Raw genomic sequence first — 17,394 nt, 5'->3', positions numbered from 1 at the left:
GGTGACCTTAACACTCATGAAGAACGTTTCAAAATGCTTGTGCTTAAGGGAAAGTTTTCTTAAATATCTATATTCTAAAATCTTCATTAGTATCCATACTGCCCAAATTTGAGTTGATTGAGCTTACATCTCTCCATGTCTAGCATATATGTTAACAGTCTTTTCACAAATATATTGGATCCAAGGTCACATGACATGTCTTGTTTGAATTTGTCCAATGTTTGCATTATCGTTAAAGGATAAAACGCTGCAAAACATCGATTATCCTAGAAAAATATCTTAATAAATGTCATGATTGCATCAAGGGAGCCAATATAATTGTAAAAAGTTCGAAGAGTATGCTTTCCATCTAAGCTCTAGGAATTGGTCTCTTCACATGGGAAGCCAATAATTGTAAAAACAATCTTCAAGATGAAGAGTATGGTTTGCATCTAAGCTCTGAGAATTGGTCTCTTGACATGGACATTGCTGCTTGCCCCCCATCTCAAACTCTTTGTAGGGGAATCTGACAAGCTACTATCAATGAAGCAACTTGAAGAGTGATCTTGAATAGCTCTTTGCATCTCGTGGATGTGATTTACGAGAGTTTCATATTGATGTTTCAGCCCTTTGAGTCTCTTTTGAGCAGCTTTTCCCTCATCTCTATATGCTTCCATGTCATCTAATAGAGGTAGTGCTTGCACATTCATCGTGGTCTGAAAGGATAGACATGTTTGAGATGTCAATAAAGAGGAACGCTTAATGTTTTTGTCGCAATTATAAAATATCCATAACACCTGAATTCTTTCACGTTTTGTTCTTAGCTTTTCACAAGCCATCTTTATTTGCTGAAGTTCTACACGTGCTTTACATAATTCTTGCTCAAGAGATTCCAATGTAGCTTTGTCATCCTGCAAAGAGGAAAATGGACACCCAAATTTCCTATTTTAGGCATGAATACCTAAAACCTAGGTATTGAATTGAAGAGAAATACTCCTTCCTCAAAAGCAATGACTTATTATTTATACTGCATCAAAGCAAACCAACCATGTTTCATTTCTTACAAAACTCAATAAAATAAAATGATGGGGATCATAATGGTTACTTATACAGCTACTATATAAGCTTGAGAATGTAATGCTTTGCATATTTGGACGTTGATCACCATATGCCACATTCTCACACGCTTAAATGTTAATTTTTCTTCTTTTCTGAAAGTTGAGACAATTTTGAGGCAGTCTCAAGGGTAAAACAAAACCGATCATGTTTGTCTTAAGAAACTCCACAAAATAAAACATGTTCAGGATCATAGCCCTGTTTGATTGCAACACTATGTCTATTGGCATTTAGATAATCAATATAATGCCTTCAAGATGAATCACGAGAATATAAGCAATGGAAAAACTCTTATTAATTACATACAAGGCTATCATTATTATAAGCAAGAAAACAAGAACCATATGTACGTCTATGCAGATTATTTTATTATTGGAGCTCGAATCATTAGATCTCTCATTAATACTTTCAGTTCACTAGATTTCTGATAATGTTTTGTGTATAAAGATCTCAGTCCAAAAACATCAAGAAACGAAGCACCCCACAATACATCAGATATGTGTATTATGTCTTAGATACTTTTCAAGCACACACATGGGAGCATTTTGTACAATACCATGACAAAAAGATTTATGCCGGAAGTACCTTAATCTTTTTCTGGACAAACTTTAGGCGCTCACGGGAATGAGACAGAACATGTACCACATGGGTTGTCTTCTTTCCCAAGTCACTAAGTTCCTTATTCTTTTTGAATACCTGTAAATAAAAAGCTTAGCCAAAGATAAGCATTAAATGAGGCCATCTGTACATAATCCTCTATATATCAATCACTCTATGGTGTATCACAAAGACATCTTGGTCGCATCTTCCCGTGCAACCCATCACTCATTTGACCATGTATGATCCACACACTGAAAGTACAAATTGCCCAAAAGCACTAACAATTATTCTTTTAAATCTAGGACAAATGTACAGTGGGAATATACACACCATTAGTTAATAGAGAGCGGCAATATCATATGTGCCAATTTTGGTGGTTGTAGAATTGGTCTATACATAGATTTGAATGCAAGAATAGCTCAACTTCCAGAGTTAGTGAATCTTGATGTCCACACTGTTGTTAATTTGTTTGATCCAGCATCAGTTCAAAGTGGAAGATTTTGCTGATGGAAACTTCAGAAAAAATTCATATTGATCCTTTCTGTGATGCAATACATGATCTAGAAAATTTGCGGAAGGTTGTGCACGTTTCTTTGAACATTATAGTTGAAGCAGACGTTGATTGAGTACATACGTCTTTTAAGCATGTCCAATCTTGTGCAGACGTACCAAACAAAGAGTCAAATATTGCTTGAGTACCATCTGTATTGTGAACTCAACCCAGTTGTCCCATAGTATTTTGTATGTTGATCTCATATAGAGATTCACAAGAGTGCCATGATTCTATGCAATACATGTACTTTGCTCAAAGATTGAAAGCAAAAGTCTGCCACATAGTCAGTCTCTCGTATGTTCATCTCCTTATATAGAGAGCCAGACGCTGCCATAATTCTACACTATGTGCACTTTGCTCAAAGATACTGTATATAGCACACCTCCTGCCCTTCCAACCCCTCACCTTTCTTTATATTGATGCCATCTGCATTAGTGCCTTTCACAGGAACGCTCAAAGTTTAAGCTAGTGTGGAAATTTAACTTTGCACTCAATATCAAATCAAGTACAATGTATATGAATTCCTGAGAAAGTTTATTGAGCAGAGTGCATGCAGAATTGGCATATGAATTTAATATGCATGTGATATTTCCTTTTGTTCATGCCTGCAAGTATAGAATCAAAATTAAGGATCGTAGATACCTTCTCATTCAAAGCTTCACTCTCTATTTTTAACTGCTCAAAATCCACAGCAAAGAGGTTGCCCGAAAGCTGATCCTTCTTCAGTATTGCTTGTTGTGTTTTCTTCAGTTGGCTTGCAAGCTGTCTACCCTCTATCCTCAGTCTTTCTATGTCCATGTCTGCCTCCTCATCCTTGGATTTGTACTGCATTTCAACGACTGGCTTAGCTCAGTGATTGAAGTGAATATCAGTAAATTACCTTCAACTGGCACTATAAAGAGATGCTGATTGCAATGTGTAGATGGTGTAAACGATTGCAACATACAGAGTGCTACCTAATACCATTACCCCTTTGCTTTTCTGACGAGAGTTTATACACCATATAAATGAAGGCAATATCTATTTGCTTTCCTTATCTCCAAGTAGTTATAGTAGATATAACACTGTCCTTTCATGTTATCAATGGGATCATAAATGAAAGAGAGTCTGTACCTCATCGAGTAGTGTACTGGATAGTCTTCTTCCAGACAGCACATGTCTCGCCTCTCTTGCTACCTGTTCTGTAAAGATGTTAATTATTTGAGTCCTGTTTCACTTACAAAGCTTATATCAAATTGAAAAGATTCTACAAATTGTTATTCGAATAAAATGAAGAAACACAGAAATCCTCTCAAAATGAGACTTCTTTGATGAATCAATTATGCCAGTAGAGGAGACAAAGAACATGAAAGAAAACAATTGATGCAGTAAACCAGATTTCTCTACAAGATTCTGAATATTTACCATTTCTATATAGGAATATTGTGGATCGAACTATGCTAGAGATCTTTCGAAGACAAAGGCTACAATATACCTAACTTGACAATCTCACATGTGCCAAAAACCAGATTCCTTCGTTTCATCTCTTTTCATCTTATTTACTTTTATATTTACTGTGTAGTATTTATTTTATTTTGATTTGTTCTCAAAGACGAGAAAACACTCAAGATGTAATTTCTTATTTGGTCTTATAGGCCATTTTGGCCTCTTAAAAGACGTTAATATATCTTTCTTTCTTTCTATATAGGAATATTATCTTTAGAAAGTTTCAATTGAAATAAAATAGATTTCCTGCTTTGATGAGATATTGATGCATCGACTGAAAAATGTTATTTGATAATTCAATTATCTTTTACTACACAATTTAGGATATCTGGATACATTCAAGACAAGTGAAACTACACTTTAAATTAGACTATAATATAAGTCTGATTATTCCACATGCCTCGCCTCTCTTGCTACCTGTTCTGTAAAGATGTTAATTATTTGAGTCCTGTGTTACTTACAAAACTTATATCAAATTGAAAAGATTCTACAAATTGTTATTGGAATAAAATGAAGAAACACAGAAATTCTCTCAAAATGAGACTCCTTTGATGAATCAATTACGCAAGTAGAGGAGACAAAGAACATGAAAGATAACAAACAAGTGATGAAGTAAACCAGATTTCTCTACAAGATTCTAAATATTTACCATTTCTATATAGGAATATTATCTTTAGAAAGTTTCAATTGAAATAAAATAGATTTCCTGCTTTGATGAGATATTGATGCATTGGCTGAAAATGTTATTTGATAATTCAATTATCTTTTACTACACAATTTAGGATATCTGGATACATTCAAGACAAGTGAAATTACACTTTAAATTAGACTACAATATAAGTCTGATTATTCCACATTAAAACTATCATGACTCACAACAATCATAGAGTACGGGGCAACACCATCCATCTTCTACCTTCAAAATAATAAATAACTACTATGGATACTGAATTATTGTCATCTAATTCATATTGTAAATTTTCTGATGTTCTATGTATCCTCTAAAATATAAGCCCCTGCACTTGGATCCCCATGCTCATTGGTGTTCCATATTTTGTAACTTCATGTTGCACTTTGAAGACTGCAGCAAATGCATGTAGTGGTAGAATTTGCATTTTAAAATTCATTATTCTGACTAGAGAGTTCTTTCAGACTAACAAACCAAATTTTATATCAAAGATGCTATGGGGATTCTCAGGAAATCTGATCTATCTCTGGAACACTCATGATACCAGGTATTAGTTGCCAAAGATGTATGTAATGTAAGAATTTACACTTTCAAGCTCGATCCAAGGAGAGGATGTGTAGAGAGTTCGTTTAAACCAATGGGTCGAATTTCATTTCAAAGATGTGATTGGTATTCAGGAAACATGATGGGATCTACAACAAAGTAACCCCATCCAATTGCTCAGAATGTGGGGGAACTGCTCATCCTCCATCTCTGCATGCCCATGATACAAGAAAGTTGTATTGAAATGACATGGCGTAGAAGAGAATTAAAAGGTGGTCATGCTAGAAGGTGTCAGAAGGATTATCTTACTTTACACCATGATGAAAATATACCTGATGCCTTTGCTCTTTGCCTTTCCATAAGAACAAGCATTACCAAATGAGATATACTTGCCAATACTCACTCATATGCATCGATAATAAAGATGGGACATTGAAATTCGGGCACATCCAATCATGTTTTATCCTAGATAATGGCATGTGTACCAATGCAATTATGAAGTAAGGTAGTAGAAAGTATGGTTCACCTGCCATTTGTATGCTGAAAATTCTTTATAGAGCTCATGAGCTTCTTGTTGCTTATCTCTCACTCTCTCTTGCATACGGTCAACTTTATTATTGTACTCATCCATTACTTTTTCTAACTCTTCTTTAGCATCCATCCATTGCTTTAATGCCTATGACCATAAAACTCCATTACTTTGACAACCAAATTATTCAAAAACAGGATAATATGTGTAAGGTAAGCAGCGCGTTCCCAAACAAGATACACCAATGTTCTATGGTTAATGATCAACATAATATGGAGGACCTTTCTCAGTTCCTTCTTCCTTAAATAAATTCATAAGACTCACAAAAGAATTAGTTTATATGTTCAAATGGAATCCTATGTGAGTCTATCACATCAACGATCTCTCTTTAGTCTTGGGTTTGCACGGCAACCCGATGTTCATGTTTGATGGCTCTACGAATATGTCCACGACCTACTGGTTTCATTACTTGTATATACTGGATCGAAGTGTTGTAAACTCTTGCACTATCGATAAAGCCGGAACTACGAATGGAGGATTTGATATAGAGAACGTTTATCCCCTTTGAATCATCAAGGGTACATCATTTACACCTTACTAAGAGAAATATCCATCCATGTTTTATCAAGCCTTCCTTCAAGAAATTCCCATGGTAAGCTTCAAAAGCAATTGATGATTGCAAGCTTGAAGCTTTCTGTCCCCTCTTCCAGCATTCTTTTGTTGGATGCTTTAATAAAGAGAATTCATCTGCTCAGCATATTCTGATATTAGCAAAGTGGTTTTTCCAAAGCGATTGGCACTGCTTGAGAAGATTAAAATAGCCTGTAACCCAGTGTCCCCACCAAAACCTCTCAAAGCTTTAGGAATTATTTCCAACACCAGAAAAAAGGATATCTTTGCAGAGATGTCGTCCGTACATGCGATAGGAATTGTGTGCGTATGCTGATCACAATCAGGATTCAGATGCTGACTGGATAACATAAAATCAACCCATACAATTTGAACCAAACTCTTCCAGAGTCAATGGATTGAAAGTTGTAAGTAATCTACCACCCGGCCTATATATAAAAATCTGGATCCAAAATATATCAGTGATATTTTACATCAACGTGTCATTATAGCTATAACACATAAAGAAAATAAATTCATTAAACCAATTATATATTGTAGACTTGTAGTTATAGTAAATAAAATCTAAATTACGATACAAATGCATTCAAGGTATGTTGACTATAAGCATGAGAATAGTGAGGACAATCTCAAATTTCCTGCCCACAGGAAATTCTAGCAGTAGAATTAAGCATAAAGCTATATTCTGTCCACCATATAAAAACAAAATCTCTCGCTGAGTTAGACGGATAGTAAAATACATATTTCTAATTTTCTATTTCCATATGTTTTTTTAATCTCAGTTTTAAATGATACAAATGCATTCAAAGTGTGTTGAGTATTAGCCTGAGAATAGTCGAGAAAAACTCAATTTCATCCCCGCAGGAAGTTCTAGCAGTAGAATTACACATAAATGTATATTTTGTCCAACATATAAAAACAAAATCCTCTCTAGCTGAATTAGAAGGATAGTAAATATAGATTTCTTAAAATAGACTTAGAGAACAAAGTATTATGCTTACAATCTGATATTGTGTATCGGCTCCTTCAAGAAAAAGCTTGGTTCCAATGGTGGAACGCCTTTTTTGAATTGCAAGCAAACGTTTTTGTAATACCTTGTTTTCAATTGTCATATCTTTTATCTCTTTATCTGTTTCCTGATAAAGTATTTTCTAATAAGATCATGCTAAGGTATTCATACCAAAAATTATTGTTTTGATATTTACCTGAATCTGAATATGGACATGCCTATGTTTGATTCTCTGTGCCTTTGCAGCACGTTTTTTCTCTGTTTCTTCAACAATCTGTTTGGCACATTGTCCCTTCTTACATCTTTTAGGCTGACTTTCTACTTTTCTCTCTCTCTTTCTCTTTTTGTTATAATATTAAGGTTAAAAGACATGTTACTTCTTACGTCCTTTTAAGTTAATTTCTCTTCCTTTCTCTTTCTCTCCTTTTTGGTAATAGGTTTTAGCATTCGTCACTTCTTAAATCATAGATCGCAACCGGTATCTTGAGGACATTAAAAGATATTAAATGGCTTCAGTTCAGCTGGACAGGCTGGATTTCGGAAGGGGTTCACAACCTTGGATCACATCCTTTGACCCCTCCGAGCCCTTATCGAGGAGGGCAGAGCACTTATAATAAGAGGATTTATTGCTGCTTTGTGGATTTCCGAAAAGCCTTTGACATTATGGTGCATGCTTGGCTTATGCAATGGTTAGAAGCCCTCTGTGTCTCCCAATGGTTTGTAAGAGGCTATGATTACTACAATTGGAGTAGATCAAGGTGTTCCACCATCACCCACTCTCTTCGGTGTATATAGATGAGGTATCACATTACATAGAGAGATTCAGGGATTCAGGAGCATGCCTACCGGGTATAGCGTACAAACATTACTATATGCTGATGATATTGTGCTGATTTCTGACTCTCTGGAGGGACTACCAAGACATTTAAACGCCTCTAAAATATTTTGTACGGACAAAGGTTTGTCGATAAACATGGATAAAATTAAAGTGATAGTGCTTAGCACCACTCAAGCATGGGTAACAATGTCGGAACCAGAATTCTTCTTGGGAGAGGAGAAGGTGGCATATACACACTCCTACACATACCTAGGAGTAACATTTACAGGGCCTACGTTCTCTTTACAGAAGGCTGCTTGTGCCCAACTTTCTCATGGATATGCAGCCCTTGGTACTCTCGAAAGACAATGTGCAAATTTGCAGTTCCAAGATCCACAAACTAAACTGTGTCTGTTTGATACACTTGTGACACTGACTCTTCTCTATGGAGTAGAAACGTGGGACCAAGTATTAACAAAGCAAAATACTAGAAAGAATTTGTTGTGTAGAAGAGGTCCCTCCTGATGGGAGGAGAACCTATCCGGCTAGGAACCAGATGGATGCCAATCAGTCCAGTTGTGAGCCGGACATGTATGAGAGCAGGCTCAGTTAGGAGCCGACTCGGCCGATCCAACCAGAGGCAAGCTGGCGGAAGCCGACTCATGGCTATATTTATAAATACCTATATATAGAGCTAGGGCAACGTAGTTATTATTATGATCAGAGTTGTGTAATCTGAGTGTAAAAAGGTAGTGTTGTGTGATATTCTGCTTTGCACTCTCTCTCTCTCGCTCTCTCTCTCTAAAGATTGGAGCATCAGATATTCCATTTGCTTCGGCATGGAGGGTGGGAAGAGATGAGTCTAGAGTTAAAGCCCTTATCATCCGCTTCATGGATATAGACAAGAAAAAAGCTTTCCTCTCTAAAAGAAAGGCACTCAAGGGTGAAAAATATACTTAGATGACGATCTCACTCCAGCCCAAGTGGCACACCGCAAAGAAAACATGCCACGAGTGCTTGATGCAAGAAAGGAAGGAAAATGGGCCGTTTATAGAGATGGCAAGGTCATTATTACAGAGAAGAGGACCGCATGACAATATATGGCCTATGAGACACTACGCATGACCATATGGAATTGCAACGGCTCTCTACGGACAGATGTCAGATATTTTGAAGATACATTGAAAAAGACAGATATTGCTATGTATACAAAGACTCACCAATGCATGGCTAGCAAACTCCCCAAGGTACAAGGATATAGCTAGGAGTTAATATGTCGCCCCCAACCTCGGACATGAGGAAGCACTAGAGGTTCGGGAGGAGTGGTTGTGCTATACAAAAAGGAGCTCCATGATAGAGTGCATGTTGTCCATAAGGATGTAGATGCACGCTACATGTGGATACGAATAAAAAGAGGGGATCTTAGCGAGTTATATATTGCAATTTGCTACTTTCCACCTGCCTACTCAAGGTTTGCACCTCTAGGTGAATCACCATATCTACCACTATATGATGATATCATAAGATTTGCTACTATGGGGGACATAATACTATTAGGAGATTTTAATGCACAAACCAAGGATGAACAACCAACTATGTTTAACACCAACGAGGCTGTTTATGGAGAAGTTATGGCAAAAGAGGTTGGTCTAAAGCGACAAGCTCAAGATATGAGTGCTATAACTGAATATGGAAAACACTTTCTAGCCTTGGGAAGTGCGCATGGATTTGTGATATATAATGGCTTGTCACAATGGCCTAGATCAGATGCTTCGACATGTTGGAACCCAAAAGGGGGTGCAAGCACAGTCGATTATCTAATGGGATCTCCATCTCTTATACATGAAATAGCAGTGTTCACAATATCAGGTAGACCTATTGGCTTGGCAGTAGATCGTGCATATCTACGCTTCGAGATAAAGGATGGATGCACAAAGGATGTATATGCTAAGGAGAGTGGGCTGGCTAAGTATCTATTTACTTGCGAGACAATTGATGTGTATAGTTGTAGTGTCTACAATGGCATGCTAGATTTGGATCCTTTCGCACCCTTTGAAGAGCTTACCCAAGGATTGTCCAAATCATTGCATAAAGCAGCCACAAATGCCTTCCCTCACACATCGGCCAATCCCCCCAAACTTGGTAGAGTAATACAAAATAGTTGGTATGATGAGGAATGTCATGATCCAAGGAGATGCTTGCAGCGTGATGCAACACGGGGCATTTATACACATAACCAAGCGAGAGCAACCTTCCAACGCCTCGTAAGGAAGAAGAAGAGATTGTATTTGGCTAAATTTGAAGATCATTTGTATCACTTGTTTCTAGGACAAGGGAGTAAATGAGCATGGAAAATGTTTAATGAGAGGCAGCCCACCACACAATTAACCTCACCACAGGTGTGGCATGAATATGCTAAGGTTCTATATGGTATACCGGGGCAACCTCCTCTTCCCCACCCGAATGATTCACGCCCACATGAATCAACCTTCTTTACACCACAAAATGTAAGAAATGCCATTGATCGGCTACAATTTGGGAAGGCCCAAGATCATGATGGATTGGTGGGTGAGCACTTTATCCATGCCTGTGACACCTTGCTCCCATTGCTAGCACACATCTTTAATAGAGCCATGTGTGAAGGTTTCCCTACTAGATGGACTCAGCATACCATTGTGCCAATCCTCAAGAGTGGAGACCCCATGATGCCAAGCAACTATAGGACAATCATGATTGGCCATTACTTGGCTAAACTATATGGGTCGATTCTAGAATCAGAATTGAGTATATAGGCAGATCAGAATGGTTGCCGTTTAGTTGGACAGGCAGGCTTTCGGAAGGGGTTCACAACTTTGGATCACATATTCACCCTCCAAGCCCTTATTGAGGGCAGAGCCCACAATAAGAGGATTTATTGCTGTTTTCTGGATTTCCGAAAAGCCTTTGACACTGCCACGTGCACGGCTTATGCAGCGGCTAGAAGCCCTTGGTGTTCCTACATATATGCAATGGGGAATCTATGCACTCTATGAATCCATGTCAAGAAAAGTCCGGTCTTCCAAGGGCTTGTCAAAGGCGGTGGCTAGCACAATTGGAGTGAAGCAAGGATGCCCACTATCCCCCACTCTCTTCGGTCTCTATATAGATGAGGTCTCTATGAAGGATCTGAATGACTTACATTATTTTCTCAGCATCGAGGTCATTCAAACTCTAGAAGGGTTCCTACTCTCACAACGACACTATGTGTTGAACTTGCTCTATAAGTTCGGAATGACCGAGTGTAAGTCCATCTCAACACCCCTTGATCGAAATATGAAGCTAACAACAGATTCTGGAAAATTCTGTGAGCCGACACAGTATCGCCAAATAATTGGGAGTCTTATCTACTTAACTATCACCCGACCAGACCTCAGCTTTCCAGTCGGGGTTCTTAGCCAGTTCATGGAAACCCTCCGCGACACTCACATGGATTGTGCTAAGCGAGTGTTACGTTATATTAGTGGAACACTTGATTATGGTATCTTCTATAAACGTGGAGCACCACTTCGACTCGAAGGCTTCACGGATGCTGATTGGGTCGGCAATGCATCTGATAGGCGATCCACTTCGGGATTTATGTTTTCACTCAGTAGTGGAGCAATCTCTTGGAGCAAGAAACAACCAACAGTCGCTCTATCGAGCACTGAGGCGGAGTATAGGGCCGCAGCTGTAGCTGCTTGCGAAGCTGTATGGCTTAAAAGACTGCTGAAAGACTTCAACGAATTGGTGAACAAGCCAATACTGATCCACTGCGATAATCTCAGCAGCATCCAGCTTGCAAAGAATCCGGTGTTTCACGCCCGGACTAAGCACATCGAGGTGCACTATCATTACATCCATGAGCGCATATTGGCCGGTGACATTGACCTCCAATACGTTGGCACCAACATGCAAGTGGCTGATATTTTCACTAAGGCGCTAGGTCTCGACAAGCTACGGCAGTTCTCAGTGGATCTAGGCCTTAGACCACTCGATATGCTGAGCTTGGGGGAGAGTAAAAGTACAAAGATGAAGGAAAACATGGAGAATCAGCACCATACAAGAGGAAGAGTGAGACCGGTGTTGGCAAAGTAAGGCCAGCACATCTAATCCGACTTGACCCGGCAAGTTAGAGGAAGACTCTCCAAAGCCCGGAATTTTTGAAGCTCGAAATTTTGGATTGGCAAGATCGACATTGCTAGATCAAGATCAAGTACATAGGAACAATGGGAAAACCACAATCTAGTAGTCCGACCAACTGCAGTTGGGTCTTCAACTACACCAAGACAACCAAGCTTAAGAGGACACACAATTGACCTTGAGGGGGCGTGTTGAGAATCAAGCTCAACTTGTGTGAACATGTGTTGTGAAGAAAAGGACAATGTATGAAAAAGCGTGTGAGCACACTTTATTGTAATCTGTGTATTTGTCGAGTGTGTGAGAGCACACTTTATTGTAATCCGTGTAGTTGTCGAGTGTTAGTGTGGTCAAAGAATATTAGATATTCTTATGACAAAATCGTCCTCAAGTGGATATCTTGGTTAGATTCCACCAACACATTTAATAGGGCAGTCCCTTGAGGACTTTTATATATCCCCTTTGGCCATTCAATTTAGTTGATGATTTTTAGATAATTAATATAGCTCTCTTAAGTGCATAAGTTGTCATCCCCCTACTGTGTGTTTTCTTATTTTTTTGGTTATTCTCTGTAATTCCTTCTCTTGCTTATACATTCTCTCTCTCTCACACACACACTACGCTTCTGAATACTAAACTCTACTAGAGCTAGATTCTTTACAAATTTGCCGTGCACGTAGCCCCGGCCCCATGGACCACGACTATTAGAGATCTAGGTACTAAAGTAAGCTTAAGATAAGGATAAACTAAAGATAGAAAGGAGAAAGAGAAAGAAGGGTGCCGATTCACCCGACCACCCCCGAGCGAAGGGATCGAGACAGACTCGAGCCTCGATCGGCGTCCCATACCACCGTCGTGGCGTCGAGTCGTACCTGGTGCTGGCGCGCTCGCTACAAGAGTTGACCCACCACAAGAGCAGAGTCTCGATGTAGTCAAAAGATGATCAAATGAGGGTAGCTAGGCCTCTTATTTATAGCGATACCCAAGGCCCCCAGGCAAGTTCACACTTGACCTAATGGGTTGTCTCAATCCCGAGGATTAAAAGTAATCCTCCCCTTCTTTACACTCTTGTTTAACCCTCACACTTATCCACGTGTATAGAATACTACGGTAAATTCTCACCACGGGATATTAAATGGTCATGCCCGTAACAACGACCTCAACACCCTTGTCATCGACAGATAAAAGCCATTATCTCCCGCCATCGTAGGTGCTTCCCTCGCTTCAGAGACATTTCCATTCTGGATTGACCTATGCTAGAGATCTTTCAAAGACAGGAGCTACAATATACCTAACTTGAGAATCTCACATGTACCAAAAACCAGATTCCCTCGTTTCTTCTCTTTTCATCTTATTTACTTTTATATTTACTGTGCAAAGGTTGGCACTTATGTCATCAAGACAACTGGCTGAAAATGGTGACACTCATTGTTGGTCTGCTGAAATGCAGCAATGGTTCGAGTCACATGACATGAGCATAAATGCACTACCCCCGTTCCAATATAGCTTGGACTGTCCCCATCTAAATATGACCAAAGTGGAAAAGAACAAAGTGATCCGAACTGATATTATTAACTTGGTACAATGATGGCCCACTATAAGACACTTCTTACATGGTTGTCGTAGAAGCCGGCAAGGAAGTTATATGGATGAGAGATTTCATGAGTTATGAATGAAGCAAGATCAATTCCTTCTACATTGTGACAATCAGAGTGTCGTTCATCTTGCAAAGAATGTTGCCTATCACTCTCAGACAAAACATATCCAAAGGAGATATCATTGGTTACGAGAGAGAGTGGAAGAAATGGAATTCGCCCTTGAGAAGATTCATACAAATGATAATTGATTAGACATGCTGAAGAAGGCATTGACTATGGGCAAGCTGAATGAATCTGTGCCGGTTGAAAGTCGATTTGGTCAACTCTCATACGGGAGTGAAGGGGGAGTTTGTTGTGTAGGAGAGGTCCCTCCTAATGGGAGGAGAACCTATCCGGCTAGGAACCGGATGGATGCCGATCAGTCCAGCTATGAGCCGGACATGTATTAGATCAGGCTCAATTAGGAGCCGACTCAGCCGATCCGACCAAAGGCAAGCCGGTGGAAGCCGACTCATGGCTATATTTATAAATATCTATATATATAGAGCTAGGGCAACGTAGTTATTATTATGATCAGAGTTGTATAATCTGAGTGTAAAAAGGTAGTGTTGTGCAATATTTTGCTTTGCACTCTCTCTCTCCCTCTGTATATCCGTCTATCGAGACGAAGATCATCTCGAGGTTGTGGCTTTGAGCAGTGTACACACTCTGATATAATGATTCTGTTTGGCATCTGTGGGCTCCCGTGGTTTTTCCATTTAGGGTTTCCATGATAAAACTCTGTGTCTCTGTCTTTTGTTTTCATTTCCTGTTTTGTTGTTATTTCCATCTCTGCTTGCTAGCCGGTTGTGGCTGGCTCCATATTCTCAACAGAATTAGAGAGACCTTTAGTCTCAAGGATTGCCTATGTGATAAGGAGCAAATCATTGGTGGCCCATGATATAAACCAGGTAGATATGGGAACAGCCCCTATAATAATCGAGGCATTATTCCAAACAATGACATGTATCCAACGGCTTTCGGAGCTCCCTAAAGGAAGGTACCCAAGATTGGCACTTATGTCATCAAAACAACTTGCTGAACATGGAGACATTCATTATTGGTATGCTAAAATGCAACAATGGTTCGAGTAACATAGCATAAGCATAAATGCATTACCCATGTTCCAATATAGTTTGGATCGTCCCATTAAAACATGACCAAAGTGGAAAAGAATAAAGTGATCCGATTGGATATTATCAACTTGCAAAAAACAAGATAACATGGATCAGCCCCAAAATCTCACTTGGTAGGAGAATGGCCCATTATAAGACACTTTCTACATACATTGGAGGACAGATTCATCATCACGCCATCTTATATGGACATACATCTATCCTATGTGTTGCGCAGTGTAATAGGCCCATTATAAGACACTTTCTACATACATTGGAGGACGGATTCATCATCACGCCATACATCTATCCTATGTGTTGCGCAATGTCATAGGGCAGCTGCAAACTTCATCACATCAGTTAAGAGTTTTTGGTAGGCAGCTATGCACAAATACCTCTAGAAGAAAGAATTTTCCAGTTGTGTCATCAGGGAGTGGAATCTGAAGAATACCATTTTTGTCATTGTAGTGTTTCTTATAAAATAAGAGGCGAATAACATTGCCTCTTTAAACAAGGCTTTGGCCCTCTATGCAAGAAAATGGAATATGAGGACTAATGATGTTTGGGGCTTTTCTAGCTAGAACTGAAGAGACACATGGAAACGTTGTTGAAGGACAACCATACAGCCACACAAGTTCATCAACAAAGAAAAATCACAACTTTCTTTATCCCCATCACTCCTACTCATGCCACAAGTAAATCAAGGACTACACAAATGTGCTCCTAACTGGGACATAACAAAGGGCTTACAATAGATCAGGCAATAACAATGTCTCCTGCATGTAGGCTCAAACCCCATGGACCACAATCTCACCACCCATTTCACCAACAAATAAAGCCCATTATCCCCCGCCATCATAGGTGCTTACCTCGCTCAGAGACCTCTCCATTTTGGATCGATCTATGCTAGAGATCTTTCGAAGACAAAAATGAGAATCTTCCACAAGATTCTTTAGTCTCCTTTTGGCTTTCTTTCTTTTTTTTACTTAAGTCATATTTATTTATCTTGATTTGTTGTTCTCAAAGATGAGACAACACTTAAGATGTAATCTCCTATTTGGTCTTAGGGGCCATCTTGGCCTCTTAAAATACATTAATATACCTTTCTTTCTTTCTCTATAGTTCCATGAGCCACGAACTAAATTATGAATGTTTGATACACTTATCACACCAACTCTTCTTTACATGGTTGAAACCTAGAGAACAAGGCAAGGCAAATATCTGGAAAGATTTAGAAAGAAAGGGACCGTTAGTCTAGGTGATTGCCTGCATAACCAGAAATAAAGCATTGGTGCCCCATGATAAATTTGGGGTGGAGATGGGAGCAGGCCCATTAATCGCTGAAGCATTATTCCAACCAGTGACCCGTATCCAACCACTTTGGGAGGGAGCTCCCTGAACACGTGTACTAAAAGTTGGCAATTATGTCATCAAAATAACTTGCTGAAAACAGAGATAATCCTCATTGGTATGCTGAAACACAACAATGGTTTGAGTCACATGGCATAACCAGAAATGCACTACCCCTGTTCCATTATAGCTCGGATTGTCCCCATGTAAACATGACCAAAGTGAAAAAGAATAGAGTGATCTGAACTGATTATCAAATTGGATTACAGAAGATCATGGATTGGACCCACAACATCTCTTGGTAGGAAGATGGCACACTATAAGGCACTTTGTTCACATTTGAGGATGGATTAATCATCAAACCTGCTTATATGGGCATACATGTACCCTATTTGCTGCATAGTGTGATAGGGCAGCTACGGACCTTTTCACATCAGTTACACCTTGAGGAATGTAGCGATGTACATCTACCCCTATAGAAAGAATTTGCGAATTGTGTCATCTGGGAGTGGAATCTCAAGAAGAACAATAGTTCTAGCAAGAACAACACCGAGAACCAGTGGTCCTCATATTCCATTAACTTGCATAGTGAGCCGGGGGGGCATCATGCTTTCTTACCTCAACAACCTTTATTAATTCTAAAACATTGAAAGGGCAATAGTAGCAAACGTAAGTGATTTTAGTTTAATTTCTAGTTAAGAATTTATTGATTCTAATGCTCGCTTAACAAAACCCAAAAATACAAATAAGTTGATTAAAATATCTAATTAATAACGGAAACAAAACAAAAAAAGAATTTTTTCGATTCTAATCTCTAATTCAGAACGGGAAGAAAAGAAACCACACTTCCTTACGTTAACAATCTTCATTAATTCCTCCTCCACGATTTCACTGTCGCTCTGATGAGAGGTGGGATCTTCATCAATCTGGGAAAGATGGAACAAACCAACAACCAAAACAAAAACAGAAGATCATCAGGCACAAATATCTTCGAACAAACTCTTTGCGAACCCTAATAGGGAGCAGACAAAAGGCTGAACAAGCAAAGAGGAGAACTGATTGGTTACATTTTGGTTTAAAACAGGGTCTGAGAAGGCCACGTCTTCCTGCAAGGTCTCCATGGAGTGGGAACCCTAGAATTCACGGTTCTTCTGTGGAGGAGGAGGAGGAGATCCGTCTGGTCTGCGC

The 17,394-nt window shown here is 39.1% G+C and overlaps 1 protein-coding gene and 1 pseudogene across 4 annotated transcripts; one reads left to right on the top strand and one right to left on the bottom strand.

The window, feature by feature from the left end:
- Positions 1-237: 237 nt before the first annotated feature.
- On the bottom strand, positions 238-17,394 carry LOC147856576 (uncharacterized). 4 transcript variants are annotated; one of them, XM_087329686.1, is made up of 10 exons: positions 17,274-17,394; positions 17,061-17,132; positions 7,329-7,406; positions 7,125-7,259; positions 5,491-5,640; positions 3,362-3,424; positions 2,891-3,073; positions 1,681-1,791; positions 777-890; positions 238-695 (listed from the first exon to the last, which is right to left on the bottom strand). In XM_087329686.1, the coding sequence occupies exons 1-10, from the start codon at positions 17,325-17,327 to the stop codon at positions 432-434; spliced, it is 1,224 nt and encodes a 407-aa protein (XP_087185812.1). In that variant the 5' UTR covers positions 17,328-17,394; the 3' UTR covers positions 238-431. The 4 variants fall into 4 exon arrangements, with proteins under 4 accessions (XP_087185812.1, XP_087185814.1, XP_087185813.1 ...); XM_087329688.1 differs by lacking the exon at positions 5,491-5,640; XM_087329687.1 differs by lacking the exon at positions 7,125-7,259.
- LOC147856577 (uncharacterized) lies at positions 9,770-10,804 on the top strand (annotated as a pseudogene).

Source organism: Azolla caroliniana, unplaced genomic scaffold (genome assembly GCF_043228905.1).
Source record: "Azolla caroliniana isolate FFs.n. ecotype wild unplaced genomic scaffold, voAzoCaro1.0.p SCAF_13, whole genome shotgun sequence".
In the NCBI taxonomy this organism is placed as follows: Eukaryota; Viridiplantae; Streptophyta; class Polypodiopsida; order Salviniales; family Salviniaceae; genus Azolla; species Azolla caroliniana.
Note: the sequence above shows the minus strand (reverse complement) of the source record. Positions and strands in the feature narration are given on the sequence as shown.